Source organism: Gobio gobio, assembly GCF_949357685.1.
Source record: "Gobio gobio genome assembly, chromosome: 2".
NCBI classification, from domain to species: Eukaryota; Metazoa; Chordata; class Actinopteri; order Cypriniformes; family Gobionidae; genus Gobio; species Gobio gobio.
In genome coordinates, this window is record NC_137098.1 from 28338660 (window position 1) to 28360138 (window position 21479).

The 21479-nt window shown below is 37.0% G+C and overlaps 2 protein-coding genes across 2 annotated transcripts in view; both read right to left on the minus strand.

Annotated features, from left to right (window-relative positions):
• Window positions 1-1220: 1220 nt before the first annotated feature.
• htra3b (HtrA serine peptidase 3b) lies at window positions 1221-15598 on the minus strand. The gene is made up of 9 exons (XM_079837029.1): window positions 14815-15598; window positions 8752-8851; window positions 6337-6559; window positions 6037-6231; window positions 4961-4993; window positions 4523-4637; window positions 4333-4390; window positions 4130-4225; window positions 1221-2277 (listed from the first exon to the last, which is right to left on the minus strand). Exons 1-9 carry the CDS (start codon window positions 15290-15292, stop codon window positions 2109-2111), a joined length of 1467 nt encoding a protein of 488 aa, XP_079693155.1. The 5' UTR covers window positions 15293-15598; the 3' UTR covers window positions 1221-2108.
• Window positions 15599-16249: 651 nt separating this feature from the next.
• sh3tc1 (SH3 domain and tetratricopeptide repeats 1) overlaps window positions 16250-21479 on the minus strand; it is a 28132-nt gene continuing 22902 nt past the window's right edge. The window contains exons 15-18 of the mRNA XM_079839180.1: window positions 19991-20113; window positions 19661-19811; window positions 19295-19491; window positions 16250-17359 (exon numbers count right to left, since the gene is read on the minus strand). Of these exons, the coding sequence (XP_079695306.1) occupies window positions 17093-17359; window positions 19295-19491; window positions 19661-19811; window positions 19991-20113 (738 nt within the window). The 3' untranslated portion in view covers window positions 16250-17092. The remainder of the gene's footprint in view (window positions 17360-19294; window positions 19492-19660; window positions 19812-19990; window positions 20114-21479) is intronic.

Below are 21479 nucleotides of genomic sequence, written 5' to 3' on the forward strand. Positions count from 1 at the left end.
GACTCCACATCTGCAACATGTCAAGCTTTCCCTTTATAGAGCGATTTTCTAAAGCCCCTCATCTCAGAAAACACAAAATTGTAGGTTATTCTTGAAAAATTACAGAAGACAGGGGTGACAGCTATTTTGCATCTTAGCTACGTCAATTTGCTTTTATCAAAATATTTGTTTAAAGCACATGTGCTTCTGGCTTTTGGATTTCTATACAACCACTGATGAAGAATTGCTGTACAGTTTACTGTGTCTTCAAAATTTCTTTAGTATAGTCAATTGGTAAAGAGTTAACAATCATATTCAGTCTTTAGTTGTGTCCCAAATAACGTTTTATGCACTATATGCACTCTTCTTTCTAGTGCAGAGGTCTCCAAACTCGGTCCTAGAGGGCCACTGTCCAGCAGAGTTTAGCTCCAACCCCAAATAAACACACCTGAACCAGCTAATCAGTGTCTTGCTATAGGCCCTTTCATCAGGGTTGGAACTAAACTTCAGTGGCCCTCCAGGACCGAGTTTGGAGACCCCTGTTCTAGTGTATGAATTTTAGTAGGTTATTTTGTTATACAGCATTATAGCCCGATAGCCCACCGCTACTTGGCTGGTACTGTTGATTGCATAAAGTGTCCACTCTTTTTCTTGCTGTGAACACACTACTACAAAATGCACAAGTACACAAATTGGGATGCATAAGATTAAATGTGCAGATCTTAATGATGTTCCTCAAAGAGGCTTAAGGAATATGCTGTAAAATCATCATAAGCAGATTGAAATATGCAGCCATGTGTCATGTCTGGATTTTGTGATCCACAAGTCCTGTCTTGACTGTGAGAACTGGAGGAAAATCTTTGTGTACTGGAAAGTTCTGAAGGGTATTCTGGATCCATGAATTTCCAACCCAAACATCATGAATCAGTAGACCTGACAGACTTTGCCTCTTTTACATTTTTATGCATTTGGCAGATGCTTTTTTTTTATCCAAAGCGACTAACAGTGCACCTATTACAGGGACAATCCCCCTGGAGCAACGTGGAGTAGAGTGCCTTGCTCAAGGACACACTGGTGGTGACCACTGGGATCGAACCAGCAACCTTCTGCATATATTATATCATGTATCTCAAATAATATGATTTAGGCTCTTCTTTACATTAGTTTCAACCGGCTGATCTTTCAAAATTCAGCCTACGTAGCCTACTTTATCATCCACCAATTTGCCAAGTGATTATTTTCTGAGAAAGTTTTATTATTTCATAGGTCCAACATTCATAGATCCAGCTGAAGAGAACCAAAAAATAAGAGCATGGTAATCAAGTCATATGACATGCTGTAGACATTTTAGGCAAACAGGAACATGAATAGAGCATAATTATACAGACTGATAAACAGATTACATGAACAGAAGACGTCTCACTGTGATCTCTGCGTATAAAAAGCACTCAACATTTGATTGGACAACATGACCGTATAAAAATTGAATTCTTCATGACAGTCATTATACAGAAATTATATAAAATGTATTTAAAAACCTTGCACAGCAATTGATTCTTGCCACTGGTGCTACAATGAAGTTTCAGCAATGAATGACTTTTAAAGTATTATTAAGATAATCCACATACTAATGTATAAGATTAAGAACTATATATATATAATACAAAAAAGGTATTTATTATTATTTTTGTTCATTTATTCATTATCATAATGTATTTGTTATTAATGATGTATTTATGATTATGTGGTTATTTATGAATATTTATATTGTTTATTCAATATTCTTTGGATTTTTGGCTACTTCTGGTATAAAACTTCAAAAATATCACCAGCTTTGTCTTCTCTACAAAATACAGTACTGCAAGTTTTCATATTTGCCATGAACTAAATCCTTCTCCATTACAAACCTGCTTCAAAGAGAGTGTGCTGTTATGAAATGCTTTTCATATAAAATCTCTCGGCAGACTTGAAATGACTGAGAATGTGAAAGCTCAAGGACAGATTCCTCTCAGCTTGTAAAAGAGGTCCTTGGTGTTTCGTAGAGGGATGGTTAGACATTCCTCAGGCCATGACAGCGCATGACTGACATGATGAACGTTTGATGCTTCACATTGTGAGTGAATGAGACATCACTGCATGATGACGTCGGGCTCAATGTTGAAGAGCAGGTCATCGTTGCCTCTGCGCACCTCCAGCAGTAGAGTCGTGTCTTGATTGAGCGCTTCCTTCAGGTCGCTGGTGTTCATCAGTGGCTCTCCATTTAACTTAACGATGATGTCACCGTCTCTGATGCCCCCTCTGAAACACATTTGGAGAAATTATATAATTCTCAGTTGTATCCTTAAGTTTGTAAAGGGATTTATCATACAGCCAATCGGTCATTATCGCAAAATAAAAGCAGTTGTGATCAGAATACCTGCAAAAATATGAAATATTGATGATTTAATATTTTGACCTGTATTTTATCTTAGAGCTGTCCATTACTGTTACATCCACCAGCTGGATTGCCACCCGAGCGCTCTCCTCCTGACTCCCTTGCTTTCCCATTATGAACTTCAGTTCCCATAACCCATAGCCTGAAGTCATAGTGTTTGATGACTTCCACCTGTGTCTCATTATCTTGTTAATGCCTGCCTATTTAAGACCTGTGTTTTCACACATTCTTTGCAAAGTCTTGTATATTGTACACTGCATATCTGAGCATTATCCTGATTTCCTGTGACTTGGGTTTTTGATTCTCTGCCAGTATTTTGGATAATCCTTTTTGCCTGTGTTTTCTGCCCTGTTGCTTATTTGGATTATTTGACCCTTTTCAGGATTACATTATATGGATCAATTATATTATATGGATAATGATTCTGGATTGTCCCAATAGTTTGTATCTCCAACCCAATAATTTGGACCCTTTGCTCATTATATGGATTACGATTCTGGATTGTCCCAATAATTTGTATCGCCAACCCAATAATTTGGACCCATTGCTCATTATATGGATTACGATTCTGGATTGTCCCAATAATTTGGATCTCCAACCCAATGATTTGGATCTCCAACCCAATAATTTGGACACTTTGCACATTATATGGATTACGATTCTGGATTGTCCCAATAATTTGGATCTTCAACCCAATAATTTGGACCCATTGCTCATTATATGGATTGCGATTCTGGATTTTCCCAATAATTTGGACCCTTTGCTCGTTATATGGATTGCGATTTTGGATTGTCCCAATCATTTGGAAATCCAACCCAATAATTTGGACCCTTTGCTCATTATATGGATTACGATTCTGAATTGTCCCAATAATTTGGATCTTCAACCCAATAATTTGGACCCTTTGCTCGTTATAAGGATTGAGATTCTGGATTGTCGCAATAATTTGTATCTCCAACCCAATAATTTGGACCCTTTGCTCATTATATGGATTAAGATTCTGGATTGTCCCAATAATTTATATCTCCAACCCAATGATTTGGACCCTTTACTCATTATATGGATTACGATTCTGGATTGTCCCAATAATTTGGATCTCCAACCCAATAATTTGGACAATTTGCTCATTATATGGATTACGTTTCCGGATTGTCCCAATAATTTGGACCCTTTGCTAATTATATGGATTACGATTCTGGATTGTCCTAATAATTTGTATCTCCAACCCAATAATTTGGACCCTTTGCTCATTATATGGATTACGATTCTGGATTGTCCCAATAATTTGCATCTCCAACCCAATAATTTGGATCTCCAACTCAATGATTTGGACCCTTTGCTCATTATATGGATTACGATTCTGGATTGTCTCAATAATTTGGATAATCAAATCATAGTGGCCGTTTTATAAATAAAACAAAACATTTACGAAATAAAACAAATCCTTAAAATTTACAGAATTTCAGAACAGTAGTATGAATGAAAAATAAGAAGCTATAAAAATATATATTCAAATATACAATAAAATACAAATGATAAATTAAAGATAATAAGTTAGTTATAGACCTATAGGCATTCATTATAAACAACCCGTCAAGCCAAAATGAATTGATTTATTCCACAGAGCACAGATGGAGATCAAACTTCTTGGCTGGGAGTTCTGAAGCACAACCACAACTGAAAGACCACAGATCATCTGGTTTGGCTGATGCTTACTTCTGAGCAGGGGAGTGAGGAACCACTTCATGGACGTAGATCCCACTGCTGACATCAGGGAAATCTGGATTCTGCTGCCTCAGCTCTTCCACGAGACTGGAGGAGACAGACAGAATGCCTCAAATACACACACACACACACACACACACACACACACACACTAAACAGCAAAGCATTAATTTACTGTACATGTGTTCACTCACGCTTCTGTGATGGTGAGCATTCGGATTCCAATGAAGCGCTTCTTCACTGATCTTGTCTCTGAAACAAGATGTAAAAGTTTTAACACATTTAACCTAGTAAGCAAGCATACTGGGTTATGACATGTTTAATCAGATAATTAATACATGACCTCCCCTTTAAATTTCCTTTTACAAAAGCTGCCCCATGTACCTTTGTTTTGCTTTCCCAATGAATCATTTAAGAATTGAGTAATCCTGTCTGAAGGAATGGCAAATGAGATTCCTGCAGCTACCTTGAGGGTGTTGATTCCTATCACCTCTCCATCCTTATAGAAGACAAATTAAGAAGAAAAATTAAATGCAATATCAGTGTGTTTGTGTATTAAAAGGAGACCTAAAAATAAAAATGCTGTCATAATTTCATGTTGTTCTTCTGTGGAACACAAAAGGCGAATTATTGAGGCACAGACTGAAATATTCAAATTATATTGAAAAGAGTGGATATTCTTTAAATAATATTTTGTGCTCCATAAGAGAAGAGAAAATAAAAACATGAGGGAGAGTAAACATTGACAGAATTTTTCTTTTTGGGTGAGCTATTCCTGTGAGTCAGAGAAAACTGACAAATATTACAGTATGAAATAATTACCAAATTCACAAGTGGTCCACCTGAGTTCCCATACTGAGAACAGGAAAAAAAAGAGTTCATTATTGGTGTTACACATTATTTTACACATGCCCAAATTAATGAACATAAATGTTACTCTAAAAACTCATACTCATAATTCCACTCTAAAATCACTCTGAGAACAGAAAAAAGTTAATAATTGGTGTTCAAACTATTTTACACATACCATATCTATATGGGATTAGATTTGTGCCAAAATGAATGAACATAAATGTTCAAGTATTGAACAAAAATATAAATCCAAAACATAAAATAAAGTAAAAATCTGAGAATTCCACTCTAAAATCACTGAGAACAGAAACATATTTTAATTATTGGTGTTACACATACCCAAATGAATGTATGGGATTAGATTTGTGCCAGAAATAATTAACATAAATGTTAAAGTATTGAACAAAAATATAAATCCAAAACATAAAATAAAGTAAAAAATCTGAGACTCTAAAATCACTCCAAAATTCAAAAGAACCTACTGTCAGAAGTTTAAATGAAATATAAATTTATGTTAATTATTAGTGCTCAAACTATTTTGCATACAGTACCTTATCTATGGGGTTAGATATGTTCCAAAAGTACTGAACATAAATGTTCAAGAATTGGACAAAAATATAAATCCAAAACGGAAAATAATGTACAAATCTGAGACTTCAAATAAATAGTTTCCACTCCAAAACTCAACAAGAACAAACTGCAGGTAAAAACTAAAGAAGAATAAAATAGGGAGTAATTATGAAAACTCTAGCAATGCAATCATAAAACCTGATAATCAAAAAGAAAAGCAATGTTAGCAAAAAATGATTGACTTTAATAGATCAAGACTTTGCCTTTAATATATTTCTCACAATTTATATTTTTGTTCATTACTTGTGGATTTATGTTCAACTCAGCTCTTATCATAATTTTCATAATATGTACAAATTACTAATAAGCATTACTTCTTACATGCAAAGTGATTTCAGAAATGAATTTCAGAAGTTGTCTAGACTTCTTACGCAACACCCAGTAAGACTCTCAACATGCGTTATTCTGTGTCTTACGTTGATGATGGCGTCAGTCTGGATGTAGTCCATGTCTGAGTCACGAAGACCCAGTTCTTTCCCATCTCTCTGTGCGGTGCTGACAATTCCTGTCGTCACTGTGTTCTGCAGGGCAAACGGGCTGCCAATAGCAACCACAAACTCACCCGGGCGCAGGTCTGCAGAGTGACCCAGCAATAAAACAGGCAACTTTTTCTGCCGAAAGGGATGTAAGAAGTAGTTGATTAAACACACTTTGACTTTTGTATTATAACGATTGCTCTTTGAGTGCAATAAACACAGTTTGCAGTTTTATCTTACCTGTGGGTTGATTTTGATAGTGGCAATGTCAGACTTCTTGTCGATGTCTTTGATAGTGGCCTCATGCATATCCCCATCACGCATCTGTACTTTGAGTCGCTGATGACCCGAAACAGATGTGGTGCTGGACACCACATGGGCATTAGTCACGATCAGCCCAGTCTCTGACATTACAAAACCAGAACCACTGGATAGCGGAACCGTCCGACCAAATAGGGGGTGGCTAGGGGGCAAAAGTGAACATATAAAGACATCTGACAAAATTCACACTATTTCGTTTCATACATGTGTATTGAGTGATTCAAAATGTATTTAACCTTTAAACACATACCTATGGTCTTTCATTCATTTTTTTAAAAGTTAGATATCAATAAATTCAATATTAACAATATAACAAGAACAAAAAATCTAATGATTAAAGAATGTCTGTTTTCCCATAAATTTTTTGTAAAAATTGTATAGGGTCGCTAACGACCCGAGGAGTGTAACAGTGTAAGTATATTTTTTTCTGCACAACAATAATTAAATCTTTGATGACTGAGTAAGTGCAATTCAACTTTATTCACAAAACTTGAAATGGCTCAGCGATTTACTGCAGAACAAGTACTGAACGAAGTCAAATACTAGTGTGTCTGTCACTTGATGGTGGATCTGGTGAAGAAGCTGTCAGCGATTAAAATATTGATTTAGAAGATGTTGAAAATGATAGTTTTGAGAATATGTTTGAGATGGCGAATATGAGCCAGATGCTGAATGTACTGGAAATGAGCTCTGACAAGGACAGTGATGATGGTAAAAACATCTGCTCAAACTGAACCCTTCCAAGCTCCAAAAGGTAACAATATATGCTTTATTTTATTCTTCTGTAATTGTTACTCTAATGTCTGGAGAGTTTTATATTATCGCGACAGGTAGAGATCCATCCGTATTAGATATAGATCAGGGAAAAACCTGAATATGTAATAATGATTGGTGAAACATTCATGCATTTAAGGGTTAAAACTCCAATTATTATTATTATTATTTTTTTTTACATTCACTGTTGGTCTTAAATTTGGTTGGTTTTGTTTTGTTCCTTTGTGAAAAAGAAGTACACTCTGGCATATACGTTTAAAAAGAGTATTAATTACTTATTAAAGAGATAATTTATGAATGTTCATTTTCAGACACTTAATTGCATGTTAATTGCAGTTAAATGAAAATGTTTTATAAATAAATGTTATAATAAATGTAGTTAGCTGAATTTTAGTGCTTTTTTGACCCGCTTAAGTAGGACTTGGTTACAAAGTATACAGCCATAAGTACTGTACTGACAAGCATGATGAACTAAAATATACTTTAATGTCATTTCTGTTGTAACTTGTGTCATGTATTTACATATATTTGTAATTACACATTTGTAATAATGAAGTTATAATTTAGAACATTAACAATTAACTTTATATATAATATTGAAATACACAATACATCATGTACATTACATGCGTAATCAAGTACTTTACATGTTGAAATGATTCTTTAAAACATGACAAAAGATGAAAACATAATGCTTTAAAATTCACTTTAAAGTAAAACTTTTAATTTTACATTGTTACAAAGTGATTTAAAATTGTACTTGCTGTAAGTGTGTAAAGAAACATGGAAGTGAAGTGAATAATTTAAGGGGACCTTTTATTTCATGAACTCTTTCTCCAACAGTGTTTTTTAAACTCTTAAATGCATGAATTTTTCCAATCATTATTACATATGCGGGTCTTTAGCGACCCTGATCTATATCTAACACGGATAGATCTCTACCTGTCACAATAATATAAAACTCTCCTGATATTAGAGTAACAATTACAGAAGAATAAAATAAAGCATATTTTGTTACCTTTTGGGGCTTGGAAGGGTTCAGTTTGAGCAGATGTTTTAACCATCATCACTGTCCTCATAAGAGCTCACTTCCCAGTACATGTAGCATCTGAGTCATATTCGCCATCTCAAACATATTCTCAAAACTATCATTTTCAACATCTTCTAAATCAATATTTTGAGAGCTCATTTCCCAGTACATGTAGCATCTGAGTCATATTCGCCACCTCAAACATATTCTCAAAACTATAATTTTCAACATCTTCTAAATCAATATTTTGATCGCTGACAGCTTCTTCACCAGATCCACCATCAAGTGACAGGCACACTAATATTTGATTGAGTACTTGCTCTGCAGTATATTGCTGTAAAATAACGCAAACCTGTCCCACGTCCTGGGTCAAGCTTGGCAAAAGCAGTAGTGCATGTTGAGCTTAACTACAGACAGCAGTGACTCTCTCACAGCTGTGTTTGCCAAACACCTTCCTCATTTCCCCCCGGTTTAAAGCACTGTGCAGATGGCTGCACACCATGAAAGTGTTTGCAAGTGTTTGGGCTCACTTTAGGAACAGCTCAATGTGCACAACAGCAGGGGCGATCTTCTCCACCACGTCAGCAATGAAGTTGAATTTGTACCTCGGGCTGTTGGGGTGTGTGCGACCTATACTAGCAGAAAGAATTACTCATGTTAATAATCCCACTATGGTCAGAGCAAAACCACTATGCACTATGTTTTCTTCTAATGCAGCTACTGTCTTTTTATAGTCCCAAATAGCCTTTCTGGCTCAAGAGGGCATGATTAGCAGTCATGCAGTGTTTAAATTCTTTCCTGCAGATTCAGATGGCATGCAGTGACGATAGTTGGAGAAAATCTTTTCAAACACAGGAAATGTTCCTCTATAATTGGGTCTAAAATCAGTAGGTGTTTTTTATCCTCATACATGCTTGAGTTGTGTTGGGTGTGCAGTATGTGCATGAAAGAGAATGAAGAATGTGTGTTCAGTGTGTAAATTTATAGTAATTAGGGCATGTTATTTTCTGCAAACATCAGGGTGGTTTTTCCCTTGACTGTGGTCTCCGTGTTGGCACAGCCATCATTCCTTTGCGTGCACACCTTATTGTCCTACTAACCTAAAATTTGAAGTCATTAATGAATCATGACCTTGTTTAGTACTTTAAATACTACACCTCGCTTACATTGCACTTAGCTTTGATCACAGTCTCTGTTAAATAATAATTTAATATTTTGTTAATTAAGGTTTTGTCTAGGCTGTAATTAGAAGTTGTTGCAAGTCCCAGAAATGTGTTTAATATACATAAAAAAGAATGGAAAATGACCCAAAATGCACCATGGCTGCATTTATTTGATCGAAAACACAGTAATAATATATTCTTTACTTTAATATGTTTACTGTTTTATTATTTAAAAATGTAATTTATTCCTGTGATGACAAAGCTGAATTTTAAGCATCATTACTCCAGTCTTCAGTGTCACATGATCCTTCAGAAATCATTCTAATATGATGATTTGCTGCTCAAGAAACATTTATGATTATTGTCAATGTTGAAAACTATGGAAGCTTGTTTCAGACACGGAATAAAAAAAAAATGTAAATGCGACTTTTTATCTCACAATTCTGACTTTATAACTCATAATTGGACTTCATAACTTGCAATTGCGTGTTCATATCTCACAATTCTGAGAAAAAGTTTATATCTCACAATTCTGACTATATAAAGGAATAATAAAGATTTGATATATATATATATATATATGCCTGCCTTTACATGCACATGAACTTTAATGACATCCCATTCTTAATCCGTAGGCTGCACCCATTGCAGCTATAACAGCTTCAACTCTTCTGGGAAGGCCTTCCACAAGGTTTAGGAGTGTGTTTATGGGAATTTTTGACCATTCTTCTATTTGCGCATTTGTGAGGTCAGGCACTGATGTTCAAAGAGAAGGCCTGGCTCGCAGTCTCCTCTCTAATTCATCCCAAAGGTGTTCTATCGGGTTGAGATCAGGACTCTGTGCAGGCCAGTCAAGTTCCTTCACACCAAATTCACTCATCCATGTCTTTATGGACCTTGCTTTGTGCACTGGTGCACAGTCATGTTGGAACAGGAAGGGGCTATCCCCAAACTGTTTCCACAAATTTGGGAGCATGAAATTGTCCAAAATGTCTTGGTATGCTGAAGCATTAAGAGTTCCTTTCACTGGAACTAAGGGGCCAAGCCCAACCCCTGAAAAGCAACCACACCATAATACTCCATCCACCAAACTTTACACTTGGCACAATGCAATCAGGTAAGTACCGTTCTCCTGGCAACCGTCAAACTAAGACTTGTCCATCGGATTGCCAGACAGAGAAGCTTGATTCGTCACTCCAGAGTGGTGGCGTGCTTTACACCACTGCATCCGAAGCTTTGCATTGCACTTGGTGATGTAAGGCTTGGATGCAGCTGCTAAGCCATGGAAACCCATTCCATGAAGCTCTCTATGCACTGTTCTTGAGCTAATCTGAAGGCCACATGACGTTTGGAAGTCTGTAGCTATTGACTCTGCAGAAAGTTGGCGACTTCTGCAGACTGTGCGCCTCAGCATGCGCTGGCCCCGCTCTGTGATTTTACGTGGCCTATCACTTCGTGGCTGAGTTGCTGTTGTTCCCAATTTCTTCCACTTTGTTATAATACCACTAACATATAACCTATGTGGCCATAGGTGTATAAAATCAAGCACCTAGGCATTCAGACTGCTTCTACAAACATTTGTGAAAGAATGGGTCGTTTTCAGGAGCTCAGTGAATTCAAGTGTGGTACCATGATAGGTTGCCACCTGTACAATAAGTCCATTCATGAAATGTAGTATGAGAAACCAAAAGAAGTATGCAATAAAATTACACTCAACTGCTTATCATTAATCAAAAGCAACAACCCATATAAAAGCACATCCCAGTATGGCTGCATCACGGAGCCGTGACCTCTAAGATTTCATGCTGCCAAGTAAGTCAGCTTCAACTGGCAACGTGTGCAAATTCATTTAGACAATTACATATAATATTGAAAAATGCCACTCAATCCAAAGTCAGCCAGGCATAAACCAAAGATGAATGTCTCAAAAGTTTCCGCATTCATTTTTTCCAGTCTGAAATGGTGAAGAGACGAGACATCAGAAGAGCAGCTGATCACACAATCTGGGCAGCATCTGTTTCTAAGGCACTTGGTTACTTAATACAATGATTGCAACAGTTAGTGTTTTATTTTGAGGTTTTAGACTTAGTAGCCTAAATTGTATAGAATGATAGACTATGATTTATGTGACTTTTAATTCTGTAATGATTTGCTGCTCTCCAAATAGGCATTTCTGTGGGTTGTATTGCTTATAGTTTTGCCGCTTGCCTCAATACCGGATAATTCACCAAATATAGTGGCCAGTGGCATTGCAGGGGCATTAACTAATGGGTGAATGATTGCTACCAGCTTGATTTTTTTTTTTAAAAGGACATCTGTCTTGATACACATCATTTCCCCCCATCAGTAGACTTTTAATTCAGTTCTAGACTGATAATGTGTCTCCAGAGAGGTGGTACCATTTCCAATAGGTGCCTCCTCCCTTTTCCTGTCACCATATAGATAATGTTTTACTGCTGATCTGGAAGCAGTTTGATTTCCTTTTAATTATAAATTACAGGGTGTTGGTATCTTGTCCAAAATCAGAGCAAAAGGGCAATCTCCAGTGAGAAGTCAGAGGAAATTATCCCTGCCCTGGTCTACAGAGCACAAAGCAGATATTTCCGAAACTTTCCGCAGCTGCCATTTGCACGTCAAGCTCCCATTGTTCTAAAGACCCATGATGGCTCATCTTTTATTATCAGTGGAGTTATGATATGTGATGGTCGCTAGCTCAACGGAATATCTTCTGAATGCAGGAATTATAAGACTCGAAAAACACAGTAGACTCAACCATCATGGTGTTTCTACCGGAGATATTGGCTGCACTTCTGTGAAGTTCTTAAAGTGTGTTTGTTTGTTTTAAATTAAATTTGTTTCATAATTGATGAACTCTGACATTGACACTTGTTGCATCCCAATTCGCCTACTTATACTACGACCTAAAAGTATGTACTCTTTTTGTGAATAAAAAGTACATACTTTTGAGTGTGTAGCAGAAGAGTATGCAAGCTTTTGGATATAATACTTCGTCATCTATAACGGACTCTGTTGCTTAGTTACGTGCATCCCGTCACTGTTTAAACTGCCCTGTCAATCATTGTCATAGTTAAAATCCTCCACATTCAATTTAATTTCCTACCGTATCAGAGAGAAATGTAGACGCAAGTTGATCTGCCATTCATGGGTCTTTAATGCAGAGACTCCGTGTTTGCAGTTTAAATATAATGATGCATTTAAAAGTGAATGGCCAAACCGTATCATTACAAAAGTTCACAATGCTGCTGCAGGTGAAATATAATGTGGATAACATTGAATAAATATCTTTTCGTCAGGTTAAATACTCATAATTGATCACTCAAACCCTTTTATCTAAACCTCTCTACTTAACCGTAGGACTCGCACATCCGTCATGTTTGGAGTTTTTTAACACTTTTTATCCGTGTTTGTAGTTCTAATCAGAGACATACATAATAAAGGCTAGATGTCTTACGACGGAGTCTCTAACATCATCACCGGCGGCCATCTTGTCACATGCAAGCTTTCTGGCGGGCTCTGCGGTACCTGATGTAAGGTGAGTGATCTGCACGAACACAAATACTCTTATCTTGCTGAAATCTTGACGGATTTACAAATGGTTTGGTTTCTTACAAACGTTATTAACGTGGCTATAATTCTGGATGCTTGAACAAATTATGAATAATTACTCATAAGTATGCAGTGTCATTACTAATCTCTGATGTTTATAACAAACCAAACAGTATGAAAATCGGTAGAAAATTGAGCAAGTTACACTCCAAAAAAAAAAACTGTGACAAGATGGCCGCCAGGTGCGGACGTCGACCTCCATTGGCCAGCAGTGCGGACGAGACATCTAGCCTTTATTATAAGTATATCTATGGTTCTAATCGAATCCTCTGTCCAACTCGCAATGGTTTGTGGGCAATATCAGCCGTTAGAGTGTAAATCGATCCGCACTTCAAATTCTGACCGGAAATAGTAGACCATCCGGGTATCTTTGGAATATTCTTTTCAACATACTACGATTTGGGACATAATAATTCTATTTTTGAAAACTATTTAGTATGGATAGTATGCGAATTGGGACGCAGCAACTGTAATTGAACTGAACTGTATCAACATTGAACTAAATTGAGTTCAATAATGACACTATTGTCTTCTGTAGCGCTGCTTGCAGCTAAAATTAATTAATAAAGTTTCTTTATAATTAATTAATTTTGCAACATTAATAGTAGAATATTGTATGGCTGGAAAAAGGCTCTTAAACAATAAGATTCAAGAACCAGAACCAACCGTTGTATAAACACTGTTATTTTCCTGTTTATTACTGTGAAGCTTCTGTATTAAACATCTGTATTGTATAATGTGCTATATAAAGAAATGTGACTTGACGTGTGTGTGTGTGTGTGTGTGTGTGTGTGTGTATGGTTTATGTGGACACAAATGTGTATAATGATATGGGTATTACAACGTAATACACTTCCTGTGTCCGTGTAAACCAAATGGCTAAACCACCATACTCAACTGTAAACTTTTTTAAAGGAATAAATGACAAAAGTTTTCAGTGATGGGTAGGTTTAGGTGTAGGGTTAGTGTAAGGGGATAGAATATACATTTGCACAGTATAAAAACCATTACATCTATATGGAGAGTGACCGTAAACCTTTACAACTGTGTGTGTTTGTGTGTGTGTGTGTGTGTGTGTGTGTTTAGGCCATATCCATAAGAATGTGGTCAGGGGGATGCAGTCGGGGAGGCTGCAAAAAAAGGAGGCAAAAAGGCTTGCAAAAATGTGTTCCGTTTCAGCCACCATAGGGAGCATGAAAATATGGAGACGGAGATGTTTGGTTTATCCTTAATGTGTTCAGTATTATAAATGGAAGGACCTGTAAAAGTATGTGAGCCATGAATTGTAGACCTGTCACTTTGTCAATGACTCTTCCCAGAGTATTTGGATCTTGTCTTCTTTGCAATGTCTTTCAGATCCAAATAAAAGCATTCAAATGTGTGTGTGTGTGTGTGTGTGTGTGTGTGTGTGTGTGTGTGTGTGTGTGTGTGTGTGTGTGTGTGTGTGTGTGTGTGTGTGTGTGTGTGTGTGTGTGTGTGTGTGTGTGTGTGTGTGTGTGTGTGTGAATGGGGTAGACTTGTGCTACATGATGTAAAGAGTGTTGTGCATTCTAAGCTGATGGAGAGGTTTTATCCTAATGCCATACATCCTCCTCAACAAAAAATACTATTACTGTACAATTACTTTTTTAAATTACTGTACGTGTGATTACGTTTGCTTCACTATCATTAATTATCATTAAGAATTTTTGTGGAGACTGTGGTCAATTCCATTTAATGATTACTTTTTAATCATTAATAACGGCATATATGTTAATGATAGCTATATGTTAAATATCATCTAGCTATACACAAATCACTTACCTTGATTGCTTTCACAGGGTCCTTTGTGCGCGTTGGTGACCGCGGGCAGACCCTGCTGCAGCGCTTTCCTGCTCACGGCCTTCAGCTGGCAGATGTTACCGTACGTGTTCCCGTCACTGCCACACACTTTACTGCTGTACCTACACTGACACACACCTTTGGACAGTCTCTTTCCAGACGGGTGCTTACACTCCAGACCGTCCCCGCAGGGCAGATCGTCCTTGCGGCCGCACGGCTCGCCCTCTCCCTGCGCGCACACCAGACAGCAGTTACAGCGGTCGGGCACATACCCGCTCGGACAGCTCGGGCTCGGACACTTACTCACATCACAGCGCTCCGGACACTTGAGTTTAGTATCCGCGACAGCATTTTTGATGTAAAGAAAAACTACCGAAACAAACAGAATGACCCGCATTTTGGGGGGTTTAAATGAAAACGAATGAATTATCACAGCCCTCTGGAGATCACCATTACGCATCAGATTTCCAATGCAAAAAGCGACTTTCAGATGAGATGTATGCGTTCCTGTATGCTCGGTTGAAAGACCAATGTGAAGTGGTTGTCCCAGAAAGAGGAATGTTTCTTATCCAATCCAATCTTTCGATGCGCGCAAATGCCGTTGATTTCACGTGCAACTGATTAAAACAGTGTGTGAAGCCTCTCGATGTATGGTGCTGCTTCTGCATCTGCCGACCATCTCAACATCCTCGATTGAAGTCTGCTTTTCTCTTCTCCCTAGAGGAGGCGGGGAATTTCGTTCAGTTTACCCCAAATTGCTTTCCGCGAATCGGTTCTTTCGAACATTTCGTTTCAGGGAACCGATTCATCTATTATTTTACGTCACGTCGCAGCTCAAAACAAAGTTAACAAGAAACAGCACTCAAATTTATTTACTCTCTAATGAAAAGGGTCTTTGCCATTTTCAAATGCTGTTTATTCAAAGTTAAACGTGCTTCGTATGTGATAAAAGTAGTAAACATATTTCGGACGTTTTATTTGTATAATTTCTGTCCAATCTGTGAAAGAGAACTGAGCTCAATTGTAGTTAATGTACACTTGTAGTAGCCTATACTTAACATTTTCAAAGTAAAACAAAAAAATGCAGGCTACTTGCAGATACTACTAAATCATGATGCTTCAATAATATGTTTCAATAAATGACATAGCATATTTTAGTTTACCATAAATGCTGGTCATAACATTCGGCAGTACAATTTAAACATAATATTGTAAATAATTATGAAATTACATCGAAAATGTATTTACGTCCCACTTAAGTAGTTCAAAAAGCACTCTTAAATTCAACTAAGTGCATTTACTATAAATTTAAATTATAATATATTTTATTTTATTCACTCATTGTTCATTCAGTGTCTGAAAACATTACATTAAGTTCACACTTAGTATTCTTTTTAAGTATATTTTTGCTCTTTTTAAAAGTAAAGTGTACGTTTTTTTCCACAAATAACTGTAAAGATCCGACATCCGTAAATATCATAAATTAAAAACATAATCATCTCTGCTTACTCTTGTCATGCTTAATTGAGTTAATATAAACTGCTTGGATATACCAACAGATTTATTTTTAGGATAAAAAACAAAACAAAAGGGCAGACCTGATCCTGACACTACTCAAGGTTTGTTTTGGCCATTCAAAGAAAGCTTGCAACTTCATATTTTTTAAGCAATTAAATTCAGTATTAAATCCACTAAATTTCCCTTTTGGCACATACATTTGAATGCCGCCAAGTCACTAGACCCTACAGTGCCAGTGGGTTTGTTTTCACTGAACTGGGAGGGTTTGAACCAAGTCATGTATTTCACCAGGCATGGACGTGTTTATTTAAAACTACAACGCCTGTTCTTTTCTGCACTTAGTACAAACAGAACAGTCCTTGTTGAGGTAATGTGTTCAGTGACATCACTTGCATGTGTCAAACAAAGGTAATACCATTTTTTCAGAATGGAAAATCAGCCACAATAAAATCTTCAGATTATCTTGTACATTTTAGAGAAAAAAAGAAAGGTTATCCATCATGGGATTTTGTGCCAAGTAGTCCATGTACAAGTCTGAAAGCAAACAGTGCCTGAAAGTTGTATTGCTTACACTCCAGTAAACACTTGCTGGACAAATCAACATGTTATATGAGTCAGACATTCCGTAAATAAATCAACTAATACACATAACATCCGGCAAATAAAAGTAAACATCGAAAATTCGCACACAAGTCAAATCAAAACATGCAGTGGAAGTGTCATATCCCATCAGAGTCCAGTTCTATCTTGTTGCCCCAGTTATTGTGTTTTTGTACTGGGCTGTGGTCCTGAAACTGTAGTCTGGAGCCAGGTTGATACGGCGAATGTGGAGGTCATTAGCGAAAGCTCGCGCTCGCTGGTAGAAGAACAGAGAGATTTCACGGTCCATGAGAAAGTTGTGGTAGATGGTGGCCAAGCGAGTGCACAGCTCTAGCTGAGATCTCTTGTTGCCCAGATCCATAGCAGCAGCCAAGGCCAAGTGATAATAGCCAGCTGCGTCAAATGGGTCCTGGGATACAGAGAAGGTTTTACAATTTGATATACAGAGATGTGATTTTGTGTATTATACAGATTTCCGTATTTTCTGAAGTATGTGAAGTACTGGAATATGACCCATCCGAGGAATAAAAAAAAGCTGCGTTTTAAAAAACACTTAAAATTCATGCATGCATCCCACAGCTTCCGACAGCACTGAATCTAGTGGCTGTGTCAAAATTAAAACTTGCTAAGTGCCAGAAGCGTTGGCGAGTATATAGAACGGTTCAGATTGAAGCGTGGCACTGTGTTCATGTACATGTGTGCAGCTCATGAACTGTCTCAGAGTAAATGCTGCTCCACACGGACTCCATATGCGCTGTGAGTTTTGGCCACATAATTATTAGCATTTGAAAATGCAACTTACGACAACCATCTCACCAAATTTGCATTGAGAATCATTTATAAATCTGTTGTTAACAAAAGCGAAACCTAAACGTCTAAAGGCTTTCCACCAAAATAATAGCTATATTTGTTTAACATTTTAAAGCAAAGAAATTAAAATATTCATAAATATTAGTATTTAACAGTTTTTAATGTAATTGTTGTTCTGTAAACATACTGTTCATTAAATTTTCTTATTTTACAGTACATTTAGTACTACATATAGTATTAATTAATTATTTACCGATTTATTTTTTTCAATTTTTATTCAATTTTATATTTTATTTAAATAATAATAAAATAAAAACATTATTTTAAATTGTGGTTATTATTATTGTAATATTGAATGAGAAAAAAACAGGTTTCCCTTTCTTTTTTTGTCCTTAGCTGATGAAATGCCTGGATATACAATGTGTTTTTTATATTAAAATATAAATATATTTATATTCTGAATACGAGTAAGGATGTGGAACGGAGTGGATGTGAATGAGGTGTGAATAAATATAATCATTTATTCAGTATGTACTTAGACTGCCATCTTCTGGTTTATTTCAGATTACTGCAAATCTGGAGTTAAAGTAATGTGTAATTGTTTTTTATTTTGAAATACTTTCTCCTTGTTCCAACTTAATATTTCGAGACATCTAAGTAGGTACACTGATTTCCCAATACTGTTGCTCTATTGTGGTTTCAAAATATTTCACTGCTTGTTTGATCTTCCTGACCAGGGGTGCGTTTTCTCAAAAGCTCTAGTATGCTGGGGATGTCATAGTGCGTCAGTGTGACATAAGAGGTAACATGTGATTGAATTAAAGGTGCAGTGTGTAGTATTTATGAGGATCTATTGACAGAAATGCAATATAATATACATAACTTTGTTTTCAGTGGTGTATAAAGACCTTACATAATGTACCGTTATGTTTTTATTACCATAGAATGAGCCATTTCTATCTACATACACCACGGGTCCCCTTACAGTGAAGTCACCATTTTGCGCCGTCACGTTTCTACAGTAGCCCTAAACGGACAAACTGCTCTAAAGAGCGCTAGCCACTCTCTGCTCTCTCCGACGATGTCCTGTGTCGCCCCCCGTAGCTTCTCTATGTGCTTCGAAAGGGAGGGGTGAGCGGTGGGTGATTGCAATTCACAACCTCACCACTAGATGCCGCTAAAATTCACACACTGCACCTTTAAACATGTAAATAAAGCAAAACAACAGAAAAGAAAATAGCTAAGTATTCCTCTTATATTGCGTATCAGCATGCGTGACATCACTGACAACAGTTCTAAGCAACATGGTTCGAACGACGGCTTTGCACCAAAGTTCCTATGCTTTCAGGAAAAACTCATGAGTGACTAGTTAGTTAGCTTCTCCTAAAAATGCCTCGTACTATTGTCGTAAAGTAGGGAATTACGTCGTTCTTCAGGAAACACACCCCAGCCTGACATTGACTCAACCAGTGGCGTGAGTTTTGGAGCGTGACTAACTGTTTATTGAACCAATGGCAGATGTCCATTGACTTACCTTTACATCATAGAAGATGATGTCCCCAAGTGTTTGGTAAACCCTGACATAGTACAAGGCTTCCTCGTCATACTGCAGGGGTGAGGGACACAGGGACAGGGCTTTCAGAAAGTGGTGCTCTGCCATTTCAAACTGACCCAGACAATGGTACAATGTGGCAAGGCGATGGAATGCCACCCGTTCATTTAAATGGTCAGCTGTAAGAAGATACACAGATGAACGAAAAGACTGTTATTTGTCTCTCCTAAAGGTTTTCGACTGTTGTGAACATGAGTTTACCATGTGTGATTTATTCTCTAAAACAGACTAAATGTTTGGCAGGAAGCCACAATCTGGATAAAGGTTTGTGCACACGTGTTAACCTACCCAGACTCACGCTAATGTCTAATGCAGTTTGAGTGTACTCAATGGCCTCTGAACACTGTCCCAGCTGCAGCAGAAGCTCTGATAGCTTATTACACAGCCGAAGCTGAGAGCGCACACTGCTCGTCTTCACCGCGATGGGAAGGGCTCGGTCCTTAAATAAACACAGATACACACATTCTTAGCACAAACACAGTGAAGGATTATGATTGTGATGAATGTTTTCTAATGAAAAATCCTGTAATAAAGAAAGAGGAAATTACAGGCACAGAGTACAATAACAACACAGTGCGTAAGACCTCCCTCTTCCTCGACAATGTGTGCATGACCTACCCTGTAAAAACAGATGGCTTTCTCTCTGTCCTGTGAACTGTTGAAGAAAACATCCCCAGCTGCCTCCAACATCTCCAGGGCGAAGAGTGTGTCTCCTGTGCTCAAGGCCATGTCCTGGGCTACCTGTTACATAGAGAAAGGTCAAGCAATTTTCCAGTTACTATCATAGGAAATGAAACTTTTAGATGGCATGCAGTCAAATTGCTTGTTTCCCTATTAATGATACACACGCTCACACGCACGCACACACACAGGTTTATGTGGTTATGTCTGGTTTACTCTCTTTGTAGGGACTCTCCATAGACGTAATGCTTTTTATACTGTACAAACTGTATATTCTATTCTATTCCACTAACCCTACCCCTAAACCTATCCATCACAGAAAACGTTCTGCTTTTTTACATTTTCAAACTCATTCTGTATGATTTATAAGCTTGTTTCCTCAAGGTCCCTACAGTGACATGGACCCCCATGAGACATTGAGGGTGCATTCAGGTTGAAGTCTCCACCGGGATAGAAAAACATGTACACACACACATTATGTTTTCATGTTTTATGGGGACTTTCCATAGATATAATTATTTTTATACTGTACAAACTCTATATTCTATCCGCTAACCCTAAACATACCCATCACAGAATACTTTCTGCATTTTTACGGTCAGACCGTATTATTACTATTTTTCACATTTAAGTCATAAAAATTATGAAACAACACAAATAAAAATATGGGAATTTTGTAGAGACCAAAAATCTTAAATCTTTAGCTGCTTAACATTTTGTGTGGACTACAGCTCTGCAGCAGTGTTGTTATTGTTAACTATTAAAAACAGTTTTCATAAAACAAAATATAAAATATATAAAACAAAATGTTATGAAATAATTCAGTTTAAGTTAAAGTATTAAAATAAAAATAAATGTATGCTAAATAGAAATATTGAACAAAAACTAATGTGACAAAAAAATGACAAAACACATAATACAATTTTCTAAAACTTAAAATGGTAAATATAAAAATTAAAAGTTAAATCATAATATTAATAAATAAATACTATACTGCATAAATGCATACTATAGTACATAAATAACATAAAAATTACACTGTTCTCTCTGCACACTCTGAGGTGTATCCTAGATGCTACTAAAAAGTATTGAAGGAGGTGGTAGTAGTGTGTGTTGTAAGACAATGCATAAAGACAAATTAGATGTACAAAGTTCACTTAAAGCTGCAGTCCGTAACTTTTTGTGCTCTAGCGGTTAATAAACAGAACTGCATGCGTCTTGCGGAAGCCGGAGCTACTTCAGTCTGTTTATGTCTATGGCGAGTCACGCAGGGACTGTGTTCCACCGCAGTGGTTCCTACCAGACCGGTCTGAAATAGTCCCAATATAAACACTTATTATAAGTGTACCATAATGATTCAGGGTAAGATAAAAACACGGTTTGGAAAATGAATTCATGTTGTACATTCTCATTATATCATTTTTGT